At 36.9% G+C, this 25,748-nt stretch overlaps 1 protein-coding gene across 1 annotated transcript in view; it reads right to left on the reverse strand.

Annotated features, from left to right (window-relative positions):
- Positions 1 to 25,748, reverse strand: part of RNGTT (RNA guanylyltransferase and 5'-phosphatase) — a 171,945-nt gene that overhangs the window by 45,683 nt on the left and 100,514 nt on the right. The window contains exon 13 of the mRNA XM_054630086.2: positions 18,954 to 19,054. Coding sequence (XP_054486061.1) covers positions 18,954 to 19,054 — 101 coding nt within the window. The remainder of the gene's footprint in view (positions 1 to 18,953; positions 19,055 to 25,748) is intronic.

Genomic DNA, 25,748 nt, shown 5'->3' on the forward strand with positions numbered 1-25,748 from the left:
GTAATCAGAAAAAGATATGAACAGAGAAAGTCTGCTGATTAAGCAAGTTATGAAGCAATAGCTAGCAACTTTAGCCAGATTACAAAGTTCATCACTTTGAAAGGAAGCTGATGTTGTATTTAGTATCACTTGTACCACCTCAGCATTATTTTCCTCTGAAGTGAATGATGTGTGCTCTTTTGTGTATGAATGAGGGAAAGGTACTTACACCATTTAACTAAGGGATGTATCATAATGTGAGCGAGCCTGTCAACTAGGATTCTGTTATTTCCTAACATTTAAAGGGTTGCCTTCAAAGCTCACTGAATTTTCTTTCCGTGTGAAGTTTTGTCATCCTTTGTTCTTGGTCTTTCTAATGAAAAAAAAAACCAAACAAACAAAAACATGCACACCAAAAAAACCCCAAAAAACAGCCCACAAAAAAAACCCCAATCCCCAGACTTTTGTCCTGCACAACTATTCTAAATTGTAAGAACAGAGCTGGAAATTTGAATACTCTGCAATTGTAACAGGTTGTTACAACTGAAAAACCACGACAAAGAACTGGCAGGGAAGTTATGATGGGGTGATCTCATCTGGCTATAATTTCCCTCATTCTGCCCTTCATTTGACAGCACAGATGCTCCAACAGTTTTCTGGGTTTCCCAGTGCCCTGCATGCCACACCAGTGGTAGCAAGACCTCACTGGTACCCTGGGTAAAGCAGTTGGTAAAGCAGTATCCATGAACAATGCAGGGCAAACCAAAGACTGATCGAGTGATCTGTATTTAATTCTTGTAACAAAAGATCAAGGAGTCATTGAATTAGTCCAATTGAGTGACAATTCAAATATGATAAATATTTAAACACAAAACACATAATTAAACTGGAGCTCATAGATGCTGCTCTGGTGTGCAAGAGAAACAGAGATATGACAGGCATGTGCATAATAAAAACATCTAGAAGACTAAAATTTTCCCCTTAAAATAAAACAGAGCATACAAAATTCACCTGTCTACACTAACCAGAGATATAATCAGTATGAAAATTCCCATCTTCTTATTAAAGATCCTCCATGGGAAGAGCACCCTTAGCCATATGTATGCACACAGCCAGACCACTCCAACTGATTTCTTTTCCTTCCTGTTTCTCCACATCACTTTAATCATTTATTAAAAATAAATATTTTATTAATTAAAAAATGATTGAATTACAGTCTAAAAACCTTTTAGGTATGGGTTCACGGGGGACTATGCAGATTGCAATCTCAAGGTGAAGCCTGTAATGAACAACGAATTGTTTGTTTGGAATATAGGATATGGACCCAGCTGCCACTCTATCCAGACCCAAGTGCCACCAGCAGAATGCCTGAACAGCCATCTGCTGCAAACAAACCTACCACCCAAAATAAGGTAGGAAGGCTGTCAGAGACCTCATGAACACTACTGAATGCTTCAAGCTCATTATAGAAACCTTTACGGGTGGTGCCAAATTTAGTTCCTCTGTCAATTATAAAATTAAATCCCCCAGCATAGTCATACACAAACTTATAAATGAAATTTCTTTTACAGAAATTCTTCAGGTAGTAAGAGACATAAATGTAGTATTCCATATTCTGAAATATTAAGCAATGTAGCCTTCCTGGGTGTGACAAAATAAAGGACTATTGTGTAATATCAACTAACAACACTGTGATACTCATTATTGCATCCATAGGCATTTGCAGGAAAGCTGTTCTGTGTTTCTTGTGTGTTACTCTGCTTAAAAAAAAAAAAATTGTATCCTGACCCACAAAGCTCCTTTCTCTATAAGGGAAATCACAGCTCTGTATTAGGGTGCTCTGCTTCACTTCAGAAGTGCCACATCCCCTTCAGTAACCCCTTTATCCATTTCTCTATCTTTCCTGTATTTCTCACTCTAATGTTCAGCTTATCCTTGGTTTTGTTTTCTCCACACTTCTAAAGATGGCTATGTCCTCTCAGTACATTCCACCCCCTCCTCTGACCTTTTGCCCCAACTCCCAAATTAAGAGAGGAAGCCTACTTCTACCAGAGCCACCAGGAGGGGAGTGGGGATGCACTGGGGTGATGGCAGCTTGAACATTGCTAAGAAATGGAAGGCAGACAGGATTAGGAACAAAAAACCCCTTCTGAGATGCCTCTGCTCCACACACAGCTCCAAGGTTCACAACTACTGTTCCAATTTCTCTGAGCAGCCTTGATCTCCACTCCAGTTTAAACCTGAGGCAGCTACTAAACCCACACAGGGCACTAGGCAGGCACTTGGCACAGGGTCACACCTGAATTCACACCCTGAGAAGTCCCATGCAGCCAGACCCACCTCCCTGTGTGAGGAAGAGGATCAGGAGGCTCCATCTTAAGGAGCAGCTTCTAGAAAATATTTTGTCCAATACAACCATTTTGCCAACTCTTCATATGCTAGCAGTATTCTTCTTTTCCAATGCCAGCTTTTTAGACTTCATTTTAAATTATTATTCAATTTTGTTACACACTCTCTAAAAAGTCAAATAAGCTGAAGTCTGTGTGATAAGCAACTTGCAGAAATGTATCTTTTCTATAAACTGTAGGAAAAATGAGTTCTTTATTAAAATTTCTGTGTTATTATTACTGAAAGAGAGCATCTTTTCACTTACTGTACTGAATGATTAATTTTTATTATGTAGGGCACAAGTGAAAGAGAAATTATGATTAAATGCAAACTGCATAGGACAAAAAATTGATTACTTCCAGACCCTGGTTGATAACCACTGATTTAACTGGTATCAGGATGCCCTGCTTTGTCTCTTCTTTCACATCTCTCTGAGAAGATTTATGTAATGAAAATTATTAAGTTATTAATTAACAAATGTACAGTAAAGCAGGGGCGTTTTTCCAATTTCACAGTCTGCCTCCAACACATAATTTTTTTACTCCAAGCAATTTTGCATGTCCTCTTGGACTATGATTTACCCTTGCTAAAAAAAGCTTGCTTAAAAAAATTAGTGCAACATGGTTAGTATATTTTGGTTTTTCAAGCAGAAAATACTCATTGTGGTTTTTAAGGTACCTGCACGGATAATAAGCATTTTAAAGTAATATAGCTGACTGCAACTATCTACTGGTATTACAGGAAAAAAAATTCACAATGTTCATTATAAAAATTGTGCACTTAATTCAGGTTTGATTTAAGGTAGGACAGTCTCTACGAAAAAGCAGTATCTTTTCTTAGGCTAAGCAACACAGTCAGAAAAAACAAGGATGGAGCATGCAAGTTAATCTCAAGTATGAAGAAAGACTTTGATGTCGAGAAATTTGGCTATTTTTTAATATATCTATGATAAGCATAACAAAACATAAGCAATTGGCTTTCCCTATATACCAGCTACATCTTCAGACCATCAAAGAGAAAAACTTATCAATTGGTATACAGGAATGAAATTTCAGCTATTTCATGGAAATTCTATGCATTTTAACCAGGACTTTAATCACTTTGGAGTAGTTACAGAAAAAAAAGATAATCACCTTTACTGGGAAACCAACCCTGAAGACTCACATGCAAATATGGGTGAGAGAAGTAAAGGCAAATGAATAAAACTTCAGCAGGAACACAAAATTGAATCTATCTGGGAACAGTGACACAGTAATGAGAAGGCACAGAAGAGAGAAAAGGGCAGACTGGTAGAGCACATATTACTGTAATAGATGATGGGAAACCTGCATTTTAACACACCCCTGCTGTCAAGTTTTATATCAGCTAGGAAACCCAAGAGCTGAGTGTCTCATATCTTCTTTTACAACCTTGTTTCTTAAAAGAAGTGCAATTTATGAGTGATGAAAGTTATTCTGTTTACTCAGCTACTACAGAGATCTGTGCTCTGGTTCTGTGCTTTGCCCCAATACAGCCCCAGGGGTCAACTCTTGGTGGAAGAATTCTGTTTCTTTTGGACATTCCTCTGCTACATTTTACATGCACAGATTAGTGACAATGGGATTACACTGACAGTTCCTGCAATTCTACTTTTTTTGGTCTAAATATTTAATTCCAAATTCAGAATATTGCTTTAATTTTTCATACCTGGCATTTACACTGGAAGAAGTCTTATCCATGATTGATTTAAAATGCACAGAAAAATAATTACCTCTAAGTTGATGTTATATGCAAACACATTCCTGAAGCAGTAAAAGAATATCAATCAGACAACTAATACAAATACTGCAAAATCAAGTTTCAATTGTTCCTTCAGAGAAATCTTTATCACTCCTTTTTTGAAGTTACATTCAATACTACCTTGTTATTATGGCAGAGAAAATTTATTATCAGAGAGCAGACAGGCATTTCATTCAGATATAAATCACTCAAAGCTAAGACAGAACATAATTACTGTATTTGACATTTGAAAACTAAGAGAAAGGAAAATTAAATTGTTTTCCTTAGGATCAGAATTCAAGAAGGGTTTTTGGAGAAGCTAGAGAATTCTTGTTCATTAAGTTGTTATGAAGATGACCAGGCTAAAATAGTCTGAGGGAGGCAAGAGTGTTCAGTCTTATATTGGAGAGCTTGTGGGCAAGAAGTAATTTTGCAACTCTCAACTTTCTCAAGCTTACACACATAGTACAAGCAGATTTTCTGCAACTGTCCCAATATCCCAGCCAGTTCTGTAAATCCAAGTTAGTCTGTCTGTACTGCAGTTGAAATGATGGTTATTCCCCTCATTATACCTTCACTTTCTCCCCTTTTAATAAACCCCACCTTTGTCTAAGTTTATCAGTGGCCTTGCCTTATATAGAAAACTGGCTAGTATCTACAGAAAGTCAGAGTTATGGACATTGGGATGTTCTTACTGTTAGTTTTGTTTACTGATATCAAACTTGAGTAGAAAGCTACCACAGGTACGCACAAATAAATAACAGATTACCAAAAATGAGGGTAGAGAAGGAAGCTCACTAGAATTAGGTTTCCTCCACCCAGCTTCTTCCAGCCACTCACCTTTCCCACTGCTAATATCATTCCATAACTTCTGTATTTCTGACTTTTCAGGTCCCCTTAATTAATTAAACTTGAGGATAAGGCTTTGTCAAAAGAAACCAAATAAAACCGCCCCCTGCTTCTCTGTTGACAGAATTGCTGTTTTAGACGTCCAGAAATCCATTCGATTTTTTAAAGTTAAATAAAAGAACAATACGTGATTCTGGAGCTATTACATCATAAGAATTAACTTTAAACAATTACCAAATTTTTGCCCTTCTGTCAGAAACATCTATGCATTTTGTCTTGCAAGAAATTTATATGAAGTCAAATGTAGTGAATGAAAGTAACAATTCAAGCTGAGCAATAACAGAGATATGCCTTCTTAACAAGAAGACATATCACTAAACAATAGTATATAACTAGATCACACTGTTTAAATAATAACCTGGTAAAAAAAAACACAAAAGAGAAGCAACTGTGCAAAGTCTACATCTATAGCATCTTTATGCTATGCATTCCTAGACTGTTTAAAGATCTTTCTGCATTAAATTTCAATTTTAGAGGAGTCATCAGTTTCATAACTCAGCTTTTAGCAACAAATACTTTTGGACCAAATGTTGTACAAAATCCTTGGGGAAGTGAATAACGCTCAGTCTGTACAGGGGAAAGCAGCAGAACAGTCAGCACTGTATAATTTCAATATTAGTTCCTTTCTGCAGTCAATAGGGTTCATAGCTCTTCCTCAGGCTTGTCCAGTAAACTTGTTGAGTTTTTAAGTAATTGGTAGAGGTTATACCATGCTTTAAATATGTGGGACCAATTTACTTTCACTCAAGTGAAAGTGTTTTATAAGTCTAAAACAATGGCCCCTCCTCTTGCCACAGTCTGGACATAGGCATGCCTTTTGCCCATAGAGGCTCTATCAAAACACAAAATTTGCCAGCCAAATAACACAAAAAAAATAACTTAATCTCTGAAAAAGGCAGGATATCATCTTCAGAAAACACATGGAAAATTTCTACATACAGCATGTATCTGAATATCACAAAAAAAAACTGGCATATGATACATGAAAAAAATTTAAGTTGTGTAATAGTTTCCTCTTATTTTTAATATGAGAGCAAAACTAAAGTAAACAACAGAGAAATTATCACCATGCAGAAACCATTAATCATATGTTATTAAATGGCTGAGCAATAGAGAAAAATGACCAGCTTTAAACATTTCGTTTTGGTGACATAATTCAAATAACTGAAGCTTAATACTTCTGCTGTTAAAGCAAGCTGTATTTATGGCCTATTTTAGCTGGAAGAAAGCATTTGCATGCCATACCATTGCCTCTCCTAAAACCAGAAAATTATTCCAGTTTATCATGATACAGAATTCACCTCTTGAAACGCAATTTTTTTAACACACAAGTAACATATGAAGATTTTTTAAAAAGTGACCATTGTGCAGAAACCAACTGCAAACATCCTGCTCAGTGGGACTCCAGTAATTTCTGCTTCTCTTCTTGAATGAGACCAGAATGATCAACAGTAAGTTCCTGAGTAGAACTGTGCTCAGATCATTTTAATTACAAATTAAGAAGTCAGAATGTTAATGATACTTAGTTGAGGAGAGTTAACCATGTCCATAGAAAATCTTCCCTTTCAGATCAGATCCTTCATTAGGAGATATTCAATTCACTTCTGAAACTATCTGTCTTAATCTATTCCACAAATCCAGAGATCTCCTGCAACTGAATATCCACTTTCAAGTGGAATTCTCTATTCCTGAGAAAAAAAATAAAATTCTGATAATTTGATATTTGATGCTTTAACATTCACCAAAAGAGTGAAGTGTTTTTATAAACATCTGAGTGAAATGATGGTTTTGACATTTTCCCATTGAGAAGCAAAAAAATAAAATAATCAAATTCACTATCCTGTTTCACTCTTCTCAATCCAACCTTCTCTATCCTATACTTAGAGATATACACATTATATTTAATTTATAATCCACTGATAAATATTTGGTCACAGTGCAATCTTTTGATACTTTGTGAAGAAAAGGCTTTAAGCGTGAAAATAGCCAAAGATTATGGCTTTGAAAATATTTAGTAGTTATAAGGGGGAAAAATGCCATCTGCTGGGAACAGCTGAGGACTGTCCTTTTCTTACCAACACACCATACTGTCCTGAGAGAGTTTTCTCTCCACTTCATAATTCATTTTTCCCATCTTGAAACTGATACAGGTACATGCATTGTTTTTGAGGGAATGTAAGAGCAACCTGATTAAAACTCCATAACAAAAGCTTTTTACCATATACTTCTCAGATGCTGGAGGGCTGACAACAGAAAGGATGACTAGCAAAGGAATAATATTGCTATTAATCTTTTAAAAACATTAGAACTGTCTCTAATATTCCTCCCCACATCCCCAAATGCTTCACATACTTTTGTATTTTCACTTATATAAACTTCACTGTTAGGTGATTTATAAGCCAAGGAACACTGATTGGTGGAGTACAGGTAAAGAACCATTTAGTTACCCAGCTTAAAAGCACAAAAGCAAGGCACTGAAAACCTCCTTAATAAAGTATGAAAAAGAAGTGGAGAATGTCCAGTTAAGAAATTTATTTGTATGAAGAGGGCAAAAATTTAAAAGAGAAAAACCTGATTTAATAAAATAAATAATCTTTAAAATTAAGAAGTGTGATAAAAGGTAGATAGGGTTTCCATATGTAAACATGAAGAAGAAAACAAGAGTTGCTTTGCTTCATAACAAACAACGTGATTCCTTTACATTTTTGCTTGTTATTAATTTTATAATGTAAAATGTAACAGCTAGAACCTGTGTGTGCATATACACATATGCATATAGGTATATTTATAAATTTAAAATCCTGATTAATTTCATATGAAGCTGAACCAGCTTACAATTTTGGAAATCTGGGTTTCAAAGTTAAAATAAAGGCTTATTTCTCATCTATACAATGATGCTAAAAATCATGCAGCTTCTGTGATGTACGTATCTTTCTTTTATTTAAGATAAAAGCCTTGATTTCAGAATAGAATTCAGTAAAAAACATGCTTGTGTACTTCACATTCACTGTCATGACTGCTTTGTAAAAAGACAACAAGCATAAAAACTATGAAAATAAGGAACTTTGGCCTTTTTAAGATCCTCTAGCAAGAGGACATGTTGTCAGATGGACCCAAAACTCTACTGAAATCTATTACATGCTTTTTACAAATTCACACTCAAAGTGCAATATGTGCACATGCTCCATACACCACCATTACTGTTCTCTTCCCTATCACTCAGGTAACAACATGGATTCTCCACTACCACTGCCTCATCAGACCCTGATTATGCAAACTAATCTCCCACTGACAGATACATGCACCCATAGCCTCACTGATTTTAATGTGCTTCTATAGCAGGACAAGCATCTTCTACCAGAAAAAAAAAGCTACAAGCTGGCTGTTAGTTAGAAAGACAGCAAATGTGAATTACCAAACCTATGGCACATCCCAAGTCATTAAATAGATATCAAAAATCCAATTTATTTCCTCAAAATGAAAATGTCCCTTAAAAAGCTAATTTTTAAAAACTCATTCTACATGTACATAGTTTGTTTAAGTCGATCATCACATCTTGAATCCCCCCAAAAACCAGAGATACTAGATAATTATCCTGAAAAAGGATTAAGTAGGCTTCTTTTCTAATGTTTCTGAAGTTGTAAGATAAGCATATGTACCAAGAGTTTCTCTTTGCTATCAACAAGGGAAGGTGAAACTGCTGATAATCTCCCTGTATTTCAGAAGCCCACAGTTGCATGCATACCATATTGATAACACTGTTATGGCAGAAATGCAAACAATCTGCATCAGGGTCATTTATTTTGTTGACACATTTTGCTGATTCCAAACTACTTGTGAATTCAGTAAGACACAAAAAGCTGGGCTTCTAATTCCTAAACCAATTTCAAAACATTCTCATAGTATCAGAGCAAACTGAATGGTAGTCTTGGAGCTATGACTGCCATGAATTATTTTTATCTTTAATATATTCATTATTTAGTACTTATATATGTTCTTTTATGATTTCTGAGTTTGGTGTTGTCAGAAAATTAAGTAATAAACTGCTCAGAGTGAGACCAATGCAGAGTAGAAATATGCACAATATCATTGTCTGTCCAGACTGTTTGCTCTACTCTACCATGGTGATAATTTCTTTTTCCTTCTTTGAGCTACACCACAGAAGGCAAGGGAGTCATTTGAGCTGAGGTTTTTTTTCCCTTTTAAATGCATGTTTCATAGAATCACAGAATGGTTTGGGTTGGAAGGGACCTTCAAGATCATCAAGTTCCATTCCCTGCCCCAGGGACCACCTTCCACTGGACCAGGTGGCTCAAAGTCCCATCCAACCTGGTCTTGAACACCGTCAGGGATGGGGCACCCACCACAGCTCCTCTGGGCAACAAACTCCAGTGCCTCACCACCCCCACAGCTAAGAATTTCTTCCCAATACTTAACCTAAATCTGCCCTTTTTCAGCTTAAAGCCACTCCCCTTTGTCCTACCACTACAGGCCCTTGTAAATAACCCCTCTCCAGGTACTGGAAGCTTTACTGTCTCCAGGCTGAACAAGCCAAAATCTCAGCCTGTCTTTGTAGGAGAGGTACTCCAGCCCTCTGATCATCTTTGGAGCCTCCTCTGGATTCATTCCCACAATTCTTTAATTTCAAACACCAGGGAAAACACTTATTTTTCAGAGCTGTAATAATTCTATATTAATGCTCCTTTGTGAATATAGTTTCAGATGTATAGATCTGTAAACTCAAGAAAACAGACAATAAAATCTCATTAAGCAACAAATTAAAACCACAAACACATACCACAAAAAAAACCCCAAAGCAAACAACTGAATATTAATTTGTAGTGTAAACAAGTAATGGAGAAAAAAATATTCTGAGTTAAAGTACCATTCATGACATATTAAAAAGATCTAGAAAATATCCCTTGTCTGAAAACGACCAAATAGTCACTACATGCAAAAATGCAAAAAAATGCATTTCTAAGAAGCTCACACCAATTTCTAAAATCCATGTAAAGCACTTTGAACAAGATTTTCACAAATACTCTCCAATAAGTCCTATAATTTAAAACATTTATATGCACTGATGGAAAAAAAAACATGCTCACAACTGAGTTCCAGTAAGTTTGAGAGCAGCATATCTATTTCAAGCTATAGCAACAGGAAGATGAACATTTTTTTAATGTAAATTAGATGGCTTTTAAATTATGCAAAACTTTACAGTGGCAAACCTTTACAGTGTATAACATAGAATAATATCAAATCCCTGTCTATAAAAACTGTATGTTATTTTACTTTGCAAGTCACAAATCTTCTCAAAAAGGACAATCACACAATTTGCAAATTAAATATATGTACAGTAAGTATTCTTACTCTAAGTACTATACTGTAAAATCTCTATTTACAGTAAAGAAAGCATAAAGAAAGAAAACCAAAAATGTTTAAAATACATATTAGTTTAAGTGTCTAACAGTTCCATGTTATTTGCAAAATATTTAACATCTGATCTGCAAATTATCTTAGAATAAGTCTGATTGGCAAGGACTATTACATGTCATCTGCCTCATGCTCAGGACTGGGTCAGCTTCCAAGTTATATCAGGGTACTCACAGGCTCATCTAATTAACTTCTGAATGCTTCCAAAGATGGAGACTCCACAACTTGCCAGCCTACTACAGTGTTTGACTTTCATCACACCATTTCTCCTCTTGACCTTCTACAATTTGTGTCCTTTGCCTGCCTTTTTTTCAATATCAATCTCAGAGCAATGTGGCTTCATCCAGTCTATCACCTGCTGTTAGGGAGTAGTAAACAGCAGTAAAGTATTACACAGCCTTCCCTTATTTGGACAGAGGAAACCCAGTTCTCTCAGCCTTTCTTTGTATGCCATGTTCCCCAATCCCCTCACAGATCTGGAGGCACTCCACTGAACTTGCTCCAGTGCATCAACATCTTTCTTAAGTTGGGGAGCCCAAAACAAGACACAGTACTCACAAATGCCAAATAGAATTGAAGAATCACCTCCTCCACTGCAGCCCAGCTATCACATTAATTGGCTGCCTTTGCTCTAAGGGCTAACTCTTGCTCCAGTTTCAAAGTTTTGTCTTCCAGTACCCTGAGCTCCAGTTTGCCTAAGTAGTCCCTAACTTCAACTTCCCTGCACTCTGCCATGAGATTCAGGGACCCCAAAAGCCTGAGAATAGACCTTACTAAAGCAAAGGCTGCAGTGTATACCCTCAGCATTTTTGCATCTTTTCCACTGTTCAGTGCTGCATCAGCATCACACCATTTCCTTAAGTCTTCCTCCCATTAACAAGGCACCTACAGACATAAGTGACTTAGCTTCAATTCCAGTGCAGTTTTGGCTTTCCTATATCCTCTCTACACCCAAACACTGTTACATTCTTCATGGAAGTCTGTCACTATTTACAGACTCCATACATTTCATTGTTTGGGTGAGTTCACTTAGGAATTCCCCATTCAAGCAAGCTGTACCTGTTTGCCATACCTGCTTGTCTTCCTACACAGGGAAGAGTACATCCTTGTGCATTTGAGGAAGCTGTTCTTGAAGATCAACCAGCTGTTCTGAGCCTCTCTGCAGTTCAAAGGGACTTGACATGGGTTTCTACCTCTATTACATGAAAAGCCAAAGCAAATCATTCTAAAGTCCAATATAATTTCTTCACTGCCTGCTTCTCTCACTCTTCTCAGATTATACCACCTTACAGTAGTTTAGCTGGGGGTGGCATCAGCCCTCCATTTCCACATTCACAAGTAGCAAGGAATCTAAGGTACACGGACAAATAGGAATAAATATCTATCCAAATGTAAATTAGAAGAGAGAAATACATGGGAGGCATGAAAATTTTGAAGATGTTTTTCTTCATCTCACTCAAGAGATAGAAATGGATCTTAACAGAGTGGATAACCATGATGATAACTGACACAAGCAACTGGAAAGACTACTTTAAGGCAGCAGCTATTTCAAGAAAAGGGAACAGGGTCCATAAAACATACGAGACTACATTTACATTCCAATTTTCTGGCATATAGATAATTTTAGGATGATATGAGGCAAAGCTTTTAAAAATCTGGAGAAATGAGTAGCTGAAGTAGAATAATTATCTGACAGATGGAGATTGCCCAAGACTGCCACTTGAACATATAAAAAGATGAGACTGACTTCATTTTTGAAATACAACATTAGAAATTCCAAGAGCATGCTGAGTATTAGTTGTTGAAGGTACAAGATTTTGTTCAGTGTACCAGAGTATAAATAGAGATTAGATTCAAAGCTTTACTTTGGAAATAGTTTTTAAAGCCTGAAGCTTTACAAAAAGATTTTAAGTATCCTCACATAAGCAATATAGCATACATATTTACAGCATAGCACTTGGCTAAAATGTCTGTCTACCAGTTTCCTTTGCAATGCCAATGTTGCAGCTGCACATGCACATTTTTACCATGGTGGCATTTGGGCTTCTTCTTCCTGTGCCACTGCATTGCTCTTTCTACACATTACATCCTCTGCAATCTGTTGGCACAACCATGCCCCTGCATTTCCTCTTCAGAAGGTCAACTCTAGTAACAGCTGAATGCCTGAAGGTAATAGCTAATCAAATTACTCCTTTACTTCCACTAGCAACTCTCACATTTCCACAAAAAGTAACCAATTCCACAGCATGCATGCTTCCTTTAACAACAGTACAGCCATAAACACACTTAACACATTCAAACCTGCACTCAGCCAGCTGCCATCCTCACATGGCATATCTCTGCCTCTATTTGCAACATCTTGTCCTTATTTATTCCTTTATTGTTGTACAACTTCATCTGCATTCTGCTTCATAACTCCACTGTACCAAACAGCAATGCAGCCCCAACACTGACTGTGGTCTTGGGAGACTAGGGGAACATGGGATTACTATTTTTATCCCCAGGGCATTTACTTGTAAAAGCCCCTTTCCATGATGGATGGCACATATAAGAACGAGTCTGTGCTCTTTGCTAATGGACATTCTGCAAACAGGTGAGAAGGCAAAGATTTCACAGCCCAAACTAACAACTTTGGTATCACATTAAAGTGGGAATGGGAAGAGAGGAAGGAGCACCAACACCTAGGGCATGCAAACTATCCCATTAGTTCTGCTATCTTAGCTGATTCAATTAACTCATATGATTTTTCAGCCAGTTACTAATTTTTTTTAAAGCAGAAGAGTGAAAAAGCTAGCTTATAAAAAGAACAGAAACATAACTATATGAGAGCAAATCAAGAATATCACAGCCATTTTGAACCAGTTGCAGCTCTTCTTCTCCCCCAGTCCTTTTTAATTTATAAAACAAAAAGGAAAACACCACTTCTAAAAAAAAAAAAAAGACATCCACTTGCCTGTAGTCATGGTATCTATATCTGGTTGTTGATTTGTAATTTCCAGTGGATCCAAGGATATCCTCACTATCCTTGAATGAATTGTATTTTATCTTACATTTTTTATTACTTGACAATGTCCAAGCTAAACAGAACTTTGCCTAAACACTGTTTGGGGTTTTCCCTGTACAGTCTAGTTAATAATGGATACAATAAAAAAATCACAAACTTAACACTAATAAATAGTTCATGTCTACTTCAAATTACTACTTTTTTTAGAGGAGTACAACTTCAAAGATGAGTAAAATACTTGATGGTTTTTATCTAGTACTTCAAGGTACTAGATAAAATTTGTATTATATTGTGATTTGAAATGGTATCAAATTGACCCAGTAAGATACTAATTCAAAGCAAATAAAGCCAAAAATTTGCTTGTAATTTGATTTTAGCAGTCTGATACAGATAAAATTAAGGGATTTGCACAGGCTAATTAAAAATCTGTAAAAGGAAGCATGGACATTTAAGAAATTCTGGTTATGGAAGCTACCAGAAATATGGTACTATGTGACATTTTCAGTCGATATTTGTGACATTTAAGTAAGGCTCAGAGTTAGTTTGGGTTTTTTTGGCTTTTTAAGAAATATTCATACAGCCAGACATTTTGAGAAAAAGCATCTCTGCTATTTAAAAGCAGTCTCCCCTGCAATGTAAGTGAGAATCTGCACACAGGAAATAAATATCCTTCACATTCTCTATTTTTAAGGTTATTTAACTTGTAGGTCATAAGGAAAAGCAGTTAATGTGCTTAAGACCCTCTTATTTTTTCATGAGCATCATCATAATTTAAGAAAACACAAGGTATACTTGAGACCATTGTTCTAATAAACCTGAAATGAAAGAGAAGTGCTGGGAAGCAGGTCAGCCTTTTTAAAACACATGTAAGGGCCTTTCAGTTCAACTGCTTGTTTCACAAGAGACAAACAACAAAGTACTATCTTGTTTAAATGATTTAATGAGCTGTTGGTTGTTATTGCAGGGGTTTTGTGCAATAGGGTTTTGGTGGGTTTTAGGGGGTTTTGGTGGGTTTTTTTAACTAACTATTTTGATGTAATGAGAAGAGACTGAGAGAGAGCACAAGCTGAAATTCTTGCAAATACAACACAAAAAGAGTTAATTTAACCATCATCCTGATGCTTGGAAAGGCTGGACAATGATAATACACAGGAGACAATTACCAAGGCTCAGCTGATAAGATGTAACTCACTAAGGTGCAATAATGCAATTTCTTTCAAATACGTGCTCTGAACAGGAGTGTCAGTATTAGGTCACTGAGGTTACAGAAACCCTGCCTTTCTTTGGGATTCAATAGTATCTTTTTTCTTTATGTTTATTCTTTGTTATGCAGTGTTCATCTTTATCAGGCTTATTCTAAAAGTACTTCACAGATCATAAGACCAATCCTTTTTAATTCAATGGCAAAACTCCCTCCAATATCATATCAAGAATGAAATAACTGAAGCCCAGATAAAAGCAATTGGTCATTCATCCGTAACGGGACTACATCTGGGGTGAAACAGCAGCTATTTTGCAGTTAACACTTCTATTGCAAACTGATCTATGGAGGAAAATGCTCAACTCAAAGCACAGGGGAATTTACATAGATGGAAAATAATCACACTGACTAAAATCTGGCAAACTCCCCAGAGGTAACTCCTTTATTCAGATGAAAAATGCACAAGATTGTTTACAATTGTTCAGGATCTCAATTACATATGCTATCTAAAAGACATGTCCAACAGCTGACAGAACTCCAATCTCATGCTACTGAATAAATAATGCTCCTATATGGGGTTTTTTCATTATTTGAGTGAGTAGGAACTATAAATGCAAGGGCTGCATGGTTATAGCTTTATGATTTGGTTCAGTTTTTAACACTACTGCCCAGGCTGTAAACTGTGATAAGATCACACACAACTGCAGCACAGGTTTAATTATGTCTGCATTTCAAGATTAAAAGATGAACCTGTAAACCAAAACAGAGGACTTGGAAATTACAGACAATTCCTGTTCACATTGTTTCAAGCTGTTATGTATTTGAGATCAATATTTTAACTTGGGCTCCTTATTTGTCTGTAAGAGATCAATACAAAGGCATACCTTCTATTTCTCTAGATTTTGTTTGCCTATCTGTGTCAAAACAACATGCAACGTCTGTAAATTCTGTACCAACACTTCAGCCACATCTGTAGTATTTTGCTGTCAAATGCCCAACAGATTCACTGGCTGAATGGCAGATCCCAGAGGGTTGTGATCAATGGCACAGGGTCTAGTTGGAGCCCTGTCACTAGTGGTGTCCCCCAAGGTTGAGAAATGGGCCTGGTATTGCTCAGTTTACTCCTCCATGACTTGGATGGAGGGGCAGAGGCCTCCTCTGCAAGTTCACTGATGACACAAAGCTGGAGGAGTGGCTGATACCCCAGAGGGCTTTGCAGCCCTTCAGAAGGACCTCAGCAGGCTGGAGAGAGGGGCAGAGAGGAACTTGCTAAAATTTGTCAAGGGAAATGTGCATGGTCCTGCATGTGGGGAGGAATAACCCCATGTGCCACTACAGGGCTGATCTGCTGGAAACCAGCTCTGCAGAGAAGGAGCTGGAGCTTCTGCTGGAGTACATGCTGTCCATGAGGCAGCAGTGCCCTTGTGGCCAAGAAGGCCAATGGTATCCTGGGATGCATTAGGAACAGCATTGCCAGGAGGCTGGGGGAGGTAAATCTGCCCCTCTACTGTGCCCTTGTAAGGCCACATCTGGAGTGCTGTGTCCAGTTCTGGGCTCCTCAGTACAAAAGGGACTTGGAGTTTCTGGAGAAGGTCCAGTGCAGGGCTACAAGCATGACTGAGAGACTGGAGCATCTCTCTTACAAGGAGAGCTAGGCCTGTTCAGCCTTGAGAAGAGAAGACTGAGAGGGGTCCTCTTCAATGTCTGTAGGTATCTAAAGGGAGATATCAGAGGTTGGAGCCAGGCTTTTCTTGGTGATGCCAAGCAATAGGACAATAGAGAATGGGCAGAAAGTGATGCACAGGAAGGAACTGGAACTGATGTTCCATCAGAACAAGAGGAAGACCTTCTTTGCTATGTGAGTGACCAAGCACTGGAATGGATTGCCCAGAGAGATTGTGGAGTCTCCTTCACTGGACACACCCAAGAACCATCTGGATGTAACCCTGTGCCATGAGCTCTAGGAAAACTGCTTGAGCAGGGAGATTGGACCAGATGACCAACTCACTGTCATCCCCTCCCAACCTTACCATTCTGTAGTGCTGTAATTCCTTTATGGATTACTGAAGAAGAAAATTTTCTTTATCTAAAAAGTTGAAACCTATATCAATGCTTGCTTTTAATCTCAGTGTGGTGGAAGGAAGCAGGAAGACCAATATTGTCACATTAGAACTGCAGTAGCAAGACACTCAGTGCATCAAATCAAACAATTTTAGTTAGTGCTCAGAACTCAGGAACTGTCTTTATGCAGTCTAAAGTTAAAGAAGATTCTTTTAAAACTCTGGTTTATTCCAAAATAAATAAAACCTGGTTTATTCCAAAGTTTCTTTGAATGACTTTAGATTTTACCCAAAGTAACAACTGAAGCAGACAAACCAGGAGTATTTCATTCACAGTTTGTGTTTCATTGAGCAGAAGCTACTGTTTCATAGGACATTATTTAATATAAATACCTCTCTCCCATGAGTGCTAAGTTATTATTTTCTGCCCCATAGTTCATTAAATTTTATTTTTGTTGGATGAAAGCACTTAGTAGCAGTCAATTGTCATGTGTGATGGAGTAAAACTTACCTGCAAGAACTGTACTTTATTTATGAAATATCAGATTTCTAGGATTTTCTGTATGCATGTAAGAGCAGCATAAACACTGACATATTTAAATATTACATTATTTACAGAGTAATTCAAGTAATTATTTCCATAATACAAGAACTGTTTCCATTTTCACATAGCTGAAATACGATAGAACTTTTCTAGAGGTTAGAAAGTTATTTCAATTCTACAATGGATCAGCCATTCTTTAATAATTTGTTATTAACTGCTACTAACATTTTAGAAATAGCATTTTTGCTGGCTCATATTTTATAACCTTTTCATGTTCCAATCAAATATTCTGTGATGTAATATATTAAACATAACACAACAGCACTGACAGTTTGGTGTCTGAAATCAGAGATAACTAATCAACCAATACTCCTTTATTAATGTGAAATGGAAAATGTGTTGCATTTTGTTTCTGAATCACATACTCGTACTGTATACGTGTAAACTCCAGCAGAAGTCATAGGAATACTCTTATAAAATAACCTTCCTATCAAACAATGGGCTATTTTTAAAAGAACTTTTACATAAATCTTTCATATTACATTATCCTGTGACTTAAATAAATTGCAAACAAACATAAAATGTTGTAATGAGCCGATTATCTGAAGTAAAATGAAGTATTTCTGTTATTCTCTGAAATAGTTATGTTGTCACTGAAGACTTGCATTTTCGAACACAAAAATTTGAACAGATAATTCTGATCTCATGAAACACTGAGAACTTATCAGCTGAGTATATTTTGCATAAAAACCCCATATCCTCAAGATTATCTCTATTCACCAAATGTTTTTATTAATGTGACTAGCAGATGTCTGAAAGTTAAATGGGCCATTATTAGCACCCTGGAATATGCAAGCAATATCTGAATTAATTGTTTAATCATATTGAGTTGCCTGTGGCACCAAGAAAAAGAAAAGCTAAATGTCAGTATTTCACACCATCAATTGAAATGAGTCCCAGATGTTAAAACACTAAGCAACCTAAAAATCATTAATTTCATTTTAACCAAAAACTTTTCCAAAGCAAGCTTAATCTAGACATTCAGTCTTTCCCTTCCCCTCTCCAGCACAACTAAACATGGAAATAACCCCTATTTAATATGTGCAGTGACTGAACCAGGCAAATAGTAGGACCAATGTAAAGATCTTCATGTCTTCTGCCATTAAAACTCACTGGTTTTTATTAAGATTTTAATGGTTTTAAAGACAATACCTAGGAATCCAATAACAATTTTACTTGTTTACTAACAAGAAAAAATGTCAGGCTTTGTTTTTCTCTAAGAAAACAAATACTGTTTGTCATTGTGCACAATTCTAAAGTAGAAGAAAGCTTTGGTAGTTATCATTTTGTCTAAAATCAATGAAAAAACAGTTTTAGGAATTTAAGCTAACACAGCCTGCCTACTCTCAAAAACATACTGCCAAACCCAAATGGGACTTTTTTTCAGAAATTTGAAGGAACTTAATTTAAGAATGAATAAATTCATAATATAAACATCTGCCATTGTTTTCAGTACAACACTAATTACAACAGTTGCTTATATTTTGAATGAACAAGTTCTAGAGAATATAGAAAGGCTTAGCCCCAGGAAGTGTCAAGAAATATCAGAGGACAGATTAACTGCTAAGGAACATTCACACAAGTGCTACAGATTTAAAAAGGGAAGAGATTACATACCCCTCTCCACCAATTCTTGTTATCTTTAGACGAAAATCAACTGAGTTCAGGCTGGGTGGCTTCCATTTCAAAATATCATCACATCGACCAGGCTTGTATTTCTGAAGTAAATTAAAATGCAGTTTAATTATGCTTATTGGTTTTCACTGGTTTTAAAAGTAACAATTCAGCCTTTCAGACTCTATTAGCTGTCTCTAATGAATAACAATAGTTAGTGACTGAAACAACGAATAACATTACCATGGAGGTAGCTGTGCTTCACTACTTTGCTTCTCCCTTTAAAAACTGCTTGGCACTGTAGCTCTGCCATTGCATATAATAAAAAGCTGAGAATGGAAATAAAAATTAGCATACTTCATTATCTCTCTCTGGCTAATGGAAAATTTCAAAAAAGAAAATAATACAGCACAGAAAGAAACAAAAATACTCACAGGACATACAGAAAAGAGAAATTTAAAGTAATCTCAACATTTTGGAACTATTTAATGATTTTTGTTATCCATGCTGTTGGCTGACAAAACACAAAAAAGGCAAAAGCAATCATACTGCCAGCTCTCAAAAAGACTCATCAGAAACATGTTCTTTCATAGCAAAGGAATTTAAGTTATGTAAAGATTAAAGAACATCATGATATACCAGAACATAAATAAGAGAGCATCTCTTGCTAAGGAGAGAGGGTACACATTTGAACCACAAGTTGAAAGGAACAATTTTCTCTTAAATTAGAGCTTTAGTTTCTCGTGGTCTCTGCTATAATTTGGTTTCATTTACTAAGCTGCCATTTTGTTCATTCTCAGCTATCAGTGAGAGTTAACTTGTTGACCCCTTCCTTACCGAATATCTTTCGTAGCAATGGAGAAAATCTGAATTAACATGAATAGGGCAAAAGAATAATTTGCAAATGCATAGAATGAGAAAATTTACTTCCTTATTTATATAGTGAGAAAATTTAAGCACTTTTATATGAAAAATAAAACTAACCAAGAATGTTCACTGTCTTTTGGTAACAGAACAGTCATCAGCATCACACTCATGCTGTGCAAAATATTTTCAAAATACAGACTTTACTGATGACAAACCTAACAGTTCTAGATCTAAAATGAGAAAAGCAAATGAATTTTCTGTTTTCTGATGGAAGAATGTAAAGTTAGTCCTTCCAAAACAAATGCAGGGTATCTTACCTACCATTTCTTGATGAAAAGGTGGTCATTTAATTCTTAATGATGCAAAAAAGGATGGACCAACCTCTCTAAGTCACAGCACTGAAATTCTGAGGAAAAGCTACATCTGATCTAAGAAAAACCCTTCCTCACTAGAGCTCTTGTATCCTGACTCTGACAACAGCTGACAGCATGTGCTGAGGGAAGATGAAAAGCAAGGCTATTATATATGATATTTTCTATTACTACTCCTTGAGAAACTATCCAATTTGAAGCTCAGAGACTTCCTGATGTGGATATGATTCAAATGTGGTTCCTAGATATTTAGTTATTTTCAGTTTCTCTGCAGGAACATAGATGGCTCCCAGTAAGATCATGTAAACCCCAATCAGCTGTAAAACCCCGTGGCACCACCTTTCATGCACAGCCTGATTACCTTGCAGGAATAAAATCACTGTCTTTTGGTTTTTTGAACAAGTTTTTGTTGTTTTTGAAGACTTGCACTTCCCAGGGCTCGTACTAAGAAAGATGCTTAACAATCAAACCCCATTATTTCCATGCACATCATAGTTTCATTTGCCTCTATATGCACAGACAAGCACTCAGCTCAGAGTACATCATTTTCTATGTACTGTTACAATTTTTTTTTCCCACATACATTACTCTACATTTACCTACATAAAAGTTTATGCACTCTTTTACCACTCAGCCACCCAGTCTTGTAAGAGCTTACTATAATTCTCCACATTTAGGACCAGTCCTTGCTGATCTATCAAGAAAACTTCACTGAATGGTTCATCCAATTTTCCTGCTTGCTTACACGAAGTACAGGTGGCTCCCTTCCCTTGTGAGGACTGAACAGTACCCCATCCCTTCACTCCTACTTTATAAAAGTAACCAATTCGATACCTCTGCAAGAACTTTTTAAGTCTCACATTACTTTAGGTTTTTTCAAGAAAATTTTGACAATAGGCTTTCTGGAAATCTTAACAAGAAAAACCACATAATCCTTACTTAAATTGCTTAAATGCATTTTGAACCCTTTGCTGGAGAGGCATGACCTTCCTTCCAAAAAGGTATGTAATTTTCACCAACTATATAAATCATGTTCATCCAGATACCAACTGCTACATTCCTTATAGTTTCTATTCCTTTGTCCAGTCCAGATACCAAGCTTACAGGAATATTTCTTCCCTGATCTTCCACCATACCTATCACCACCTTCGTTTTTTTAAAACTGGTATTGTATTTTCTACCTTACATGCTTAGGTACTAACGTAGATTTTTCACATAGCATCTACTATCCAATTTTTTCAAACTCTTTTTCATAGACTGACAAGTTACATCCTACTAAAAGTTAGTAAGAAACCAGTATCACAAAAGACAGGAACAACTATTCCAAGATCAGTAATGAAAAGCAATGCTTTGACAGAATATATCTGCATACCTGTAATTACATGGTGTGAACTACAGTTTTGACTCAAATTTAAAATTAACTGGCTGGCTTTCTTGAAGGGAATGGGGGAGGATTTTCTCATTAAGATGGAGATTTTTTTTTTACCTTGAGAACCAGCAGAGCGTAAGACAAGACTCAAATAAAAATTTTATTCTATTAATAAAAAAATTATCTCTAGCACACCTCAAGTTAGTCAAAGATATCTCACTTAGAAAGCATTAACAATAAATATACCCTTTTATATACTTTTGACTATTACATTTAGTTTTGACCACTGTCAAACAACAGACTTCTCACTTCACAGCAATTTGTTGATACCAAAGACCTGGTAAAGGTAACAGGTAAATTACAGCTATCTTTCAAAGTTACAAAGCCTTAAATAAGCCCTCAGAATTCAATGCCTGTACAAGGAACAATTTATGCAGCTCCTCCCTGACCTCCCCCAACTTCTTCTGTTACCATGAAAGACAGAAGTTCACAGAAGTCTGGCTCAAAAGGAGAATTCATTCAAAGGCCATATTAATAATCCCTAAGAAAGAGATTAATTTTTAAAAGGTGAGTCCAAACACATAAGACAGCACTAGTAAGTTACTGAGTTTGAATGCTAAGTGCTAAATCAAATTCTTTAAATATGAGCTGAAGCCAAACAAGAATTTTGCTTGTTAAATACATGGAAACTTCACCTTAGATGAATCACTGCGTACTGCAGACCTGTTCTGCGTGAAGTTACTCTTTATTTTAATTCCAAACCAAAATGTGAAGCAATCTGTTTGAGATCAAACTACACCCTAGCATTTTAAATATAGCATTCATAGCAATGATATCCTCATCACCACTCCCCAACAAATATCTATGTACACGACTACTTCTAAAACATATCAGATCCTCTGTCATCTCAAAAACAAAGTTCATGCTTCAATCTGAAACCTGTCAACCTAGTCTAAGCACAAAAATTAGAACTCCACACCAAAAAGGTACATTGACAAATCAGAAACTATCTCAAATAGCTTTAAAGGATTGGAACTAGGTGGCCTCCTGAAGTCCCTTCCAGTCTAAATTATTCTGCAAAATTGTGTCTCTCTTTGCTTGCTTGTTCTTTTAGCAGCCATATTGGGTGCATTTTAGTTTGCAAAAACAACGAACATTCACAATAAATGCCCCAGTTGTTCCTATTTACTATATTTTAGTTGCGATAGCTCGGCAGCTCTGGTGCACACAAACTGGATTCCATCAATGTAACACCAAATTTGAAGTTTCCCTTCAGGACACACCTAATGCCCTTCACTCCAAAGTACAGACACCAGAGGCCAAGGCAAAGGCCATTCCATTGCATTGCTACCTTGCACCTACAAAGCACAAACAAACCTGAGCTGTTAAAGGTACCCTGCAACATCCTGAACTGCTGCTTCAAAGAAATAAGGGTATCAGTGCCTTCAGTTGGCTATGAACCCTAAGCTCTCCAATTTTCACATTTTTTTACATCTTTTTTACATCCACTCACCATCTACCCAACATTTCTTCTATCTTTTCAGTAGTAGTAGTAGTAGTATAAATGCCCTATCTTCTGTGGCCATTCTCTCCAGGCAAAACCTCAGGCCCTTCTTATTTTTATGAAGAAGATGAAGATCAGGGACAACAGATGTGTCAGAAGTAGCATTGCAAATGTGCCCCTACTATGGGCATCTTGAACTTCAGTCAAGAATACAAAAATGACCCTAAAACTCAGGTGCACATCCAATGCCCTGGGATGAATAATCATCACTGAAGACAGCTCAACAGAAAGCACATCCTCTAGCATCCCTCTCAGGCTACTAAACCCATTGATTTCTCACCTCAGACTCAATTCCATAGGCACAAGTGAGTCTAGTCAAACCACTATGAGGGTTTTGTTAGACCCTTGTTAGAAACCATTTTAGCACTGCAGGGTACAGCTATGGGTTGCTGGTCTCAATTCCCTGTCCTGTCCTAGAGTACTAAGTCTAGTTCCCTCCTTCCTCCACAGCTGCCCAAAGAAGGGGCCACTCTTTTCTCATCTCCCATCAGATCAAGAGAATGACTGGCCCTCAAAGCCTCAGGTTCTGTTATCTTAACTTTTGCTGACACATTTCTAGTCAGTTGCAGATAGCCTCACATACAGGTTTGGGATTTGCCTAAAGCCATGTGTTAGCATTTGCATTCAATGGATGGCACAGCAGAAAGCTGAAAGCCTGGACAATGGAGATATCAGAAGCCCATAAGGAGGGTAAACTTTAACTCCAAATAGCTGCTTTCACATGCGATAGATGTTTCTGCTTAGTATTTTGTAGGAGGAATAGCAGGGTTAGTTTCTGGGACTGCATTCTGGGCAGGCAGTCTGGGGTGTGGGGTGGTGTTGACTCACCATGAAGACACCCACCTGGAAGGCTGAGTGACTTCAGCCTAAAGTCTAGACAAAACAAACAGTCTCTCCTAGCGACTGAAAAGGAAGAAGTGGTGGGATGATCAAGAGAGAAGTTCGTGTCTCATCAAGAAGAGGAAAAGAAGGTTTCCTTTACAAGGGTGGATGTCTCACTATCCTACAAAGTCTAACCAGCCAGTTCTACCTCCCATAACCCTTCTTAAATACCATCCTCCTGAAGTGCAAGCAGCAGCTAACACAGGCCACCTTACATTTCCCTTCCTCCGTATCTTCCCTCGCTCCTTCCAAATGACATGAAGCCAGCAAATAACCCAGCTCTTCCTTTTCTCCTAAGTGGCACAGAGCTGCTGCTTATCAGCTCTAATTTCTCCTCAGTAGACTGGTCAGACCTAGCCCTGCAAAGTATGCAAAGGCTGCAAAGCTGGCAGCTACAAGCACACACCAAATCAGAAAGAAAGCTAAAATAAAGGGCACAGAAAGCTCAGGGAAGGTTTGTTTGCATTGTCATGCTTGCACAAGAGGTATGAAAGGTTGGGTACCTTTGAGGAGTGACGGTAGAGCAGGTGGGAGGGGATGGGGTTAACCAAGACTGGAAATCTACTGGAGCTCTTTTAAATCATTAAATGTAGTTTGCCACATTAACTATGACAAACCTATAATGACAACAAATCTGCTCCTCTTACAATGCAAAACAGTGTTAAATGTTTTATCTGAAGAGCACTGCTTAATTCTGAGTTCTCTTAATCCATAGAGCAGCTGCTGGCCTGCCCAATCTAATAGCTAGTATTCAGCTGGGTAAACATAAAGATAGAATCATTACCCAAAATGTGTTTTTATTTTCTTGCACTATAGATCCTGGATCATTTTAAAGAACCAAAAGGATTGATTATAATCAATCATTTCAGGCTAGACTTTATAAAGAAATGAGCTGAAGACACAGAAGTTGCTAGCACTGTTGACAGATTATGTGAATAAATCACAAGAATGGATTGAGAAACCACAAGATCAAAGGCAACCCTTGAGTCAATTGTATATTCATAGATTTTTAAGACTGGAAACCATTACTGGGATCATTGAGTTGGTTCTGTTGCATAAAGGACAGAGAACCTGGAACAATATTTATATCAAGCTTATAACTCCTATTCAACCTACAGTAGTGTTTATCTCAAGTTTATAATGCCTATTCAAAATACAAGACACCTTTACGAAAAATACCACATAACGAAGAAATCACAACATGTATTTTAGGGAAGTTACCACAGCCATTTATTGTAGTTGTGCTTAAAAATGCTTATTTCTACACTGAGTCTTGTTAATGCCTTGCCTTAGACTGAAGCCTGGCTCTCCATATAATTACTTCCCTTTTTAAAATAAAATGAGTAAGTCTGAGTCTCTCTGCATGGATAATTTCCCCATTGGCTAACATACACATAATCATAGTATAATTTCACAAAAGCCTTTAGAAGAGTAGGCAACAGAACTGAATCTACTATTCCAATATTCTTTTTCATCACTTACACATACAACAAAACTCAAAGTGTATTGGTGTTCTTCTGCACTGCACTGAGACGTGTTGATAACTAGCTCAAATAATTCTTTTCAGATTCATGCCTTTAGCTGGGACTTAACACACTTACTCCTGGAAATACAGCCCACATTTGCCTGTATTCAAGCACCATCACAAGATCAAATGATCCACCTTAGCCTACATGATTAATTTTTCAGGAAAACAAGTAAGTTTGCTGAAAAGTTCAAAATATTAACAACATGACCATATAAAA

This window comes from Agelaius phoeniceus, chromosome 3 (assembly GCF_051311805.1).
Source record: "Agelaius phoeniceus isolate bAgePho1 chromosome 3, bAgePho1.hap1, whole genome shotgun sequence".
Lineage (NCBI taxonomy): Eukaryota > Metazoa > Chordata > Aves > Passeriformes > Icteridae > Agelaius > Agelaius phoeniceus.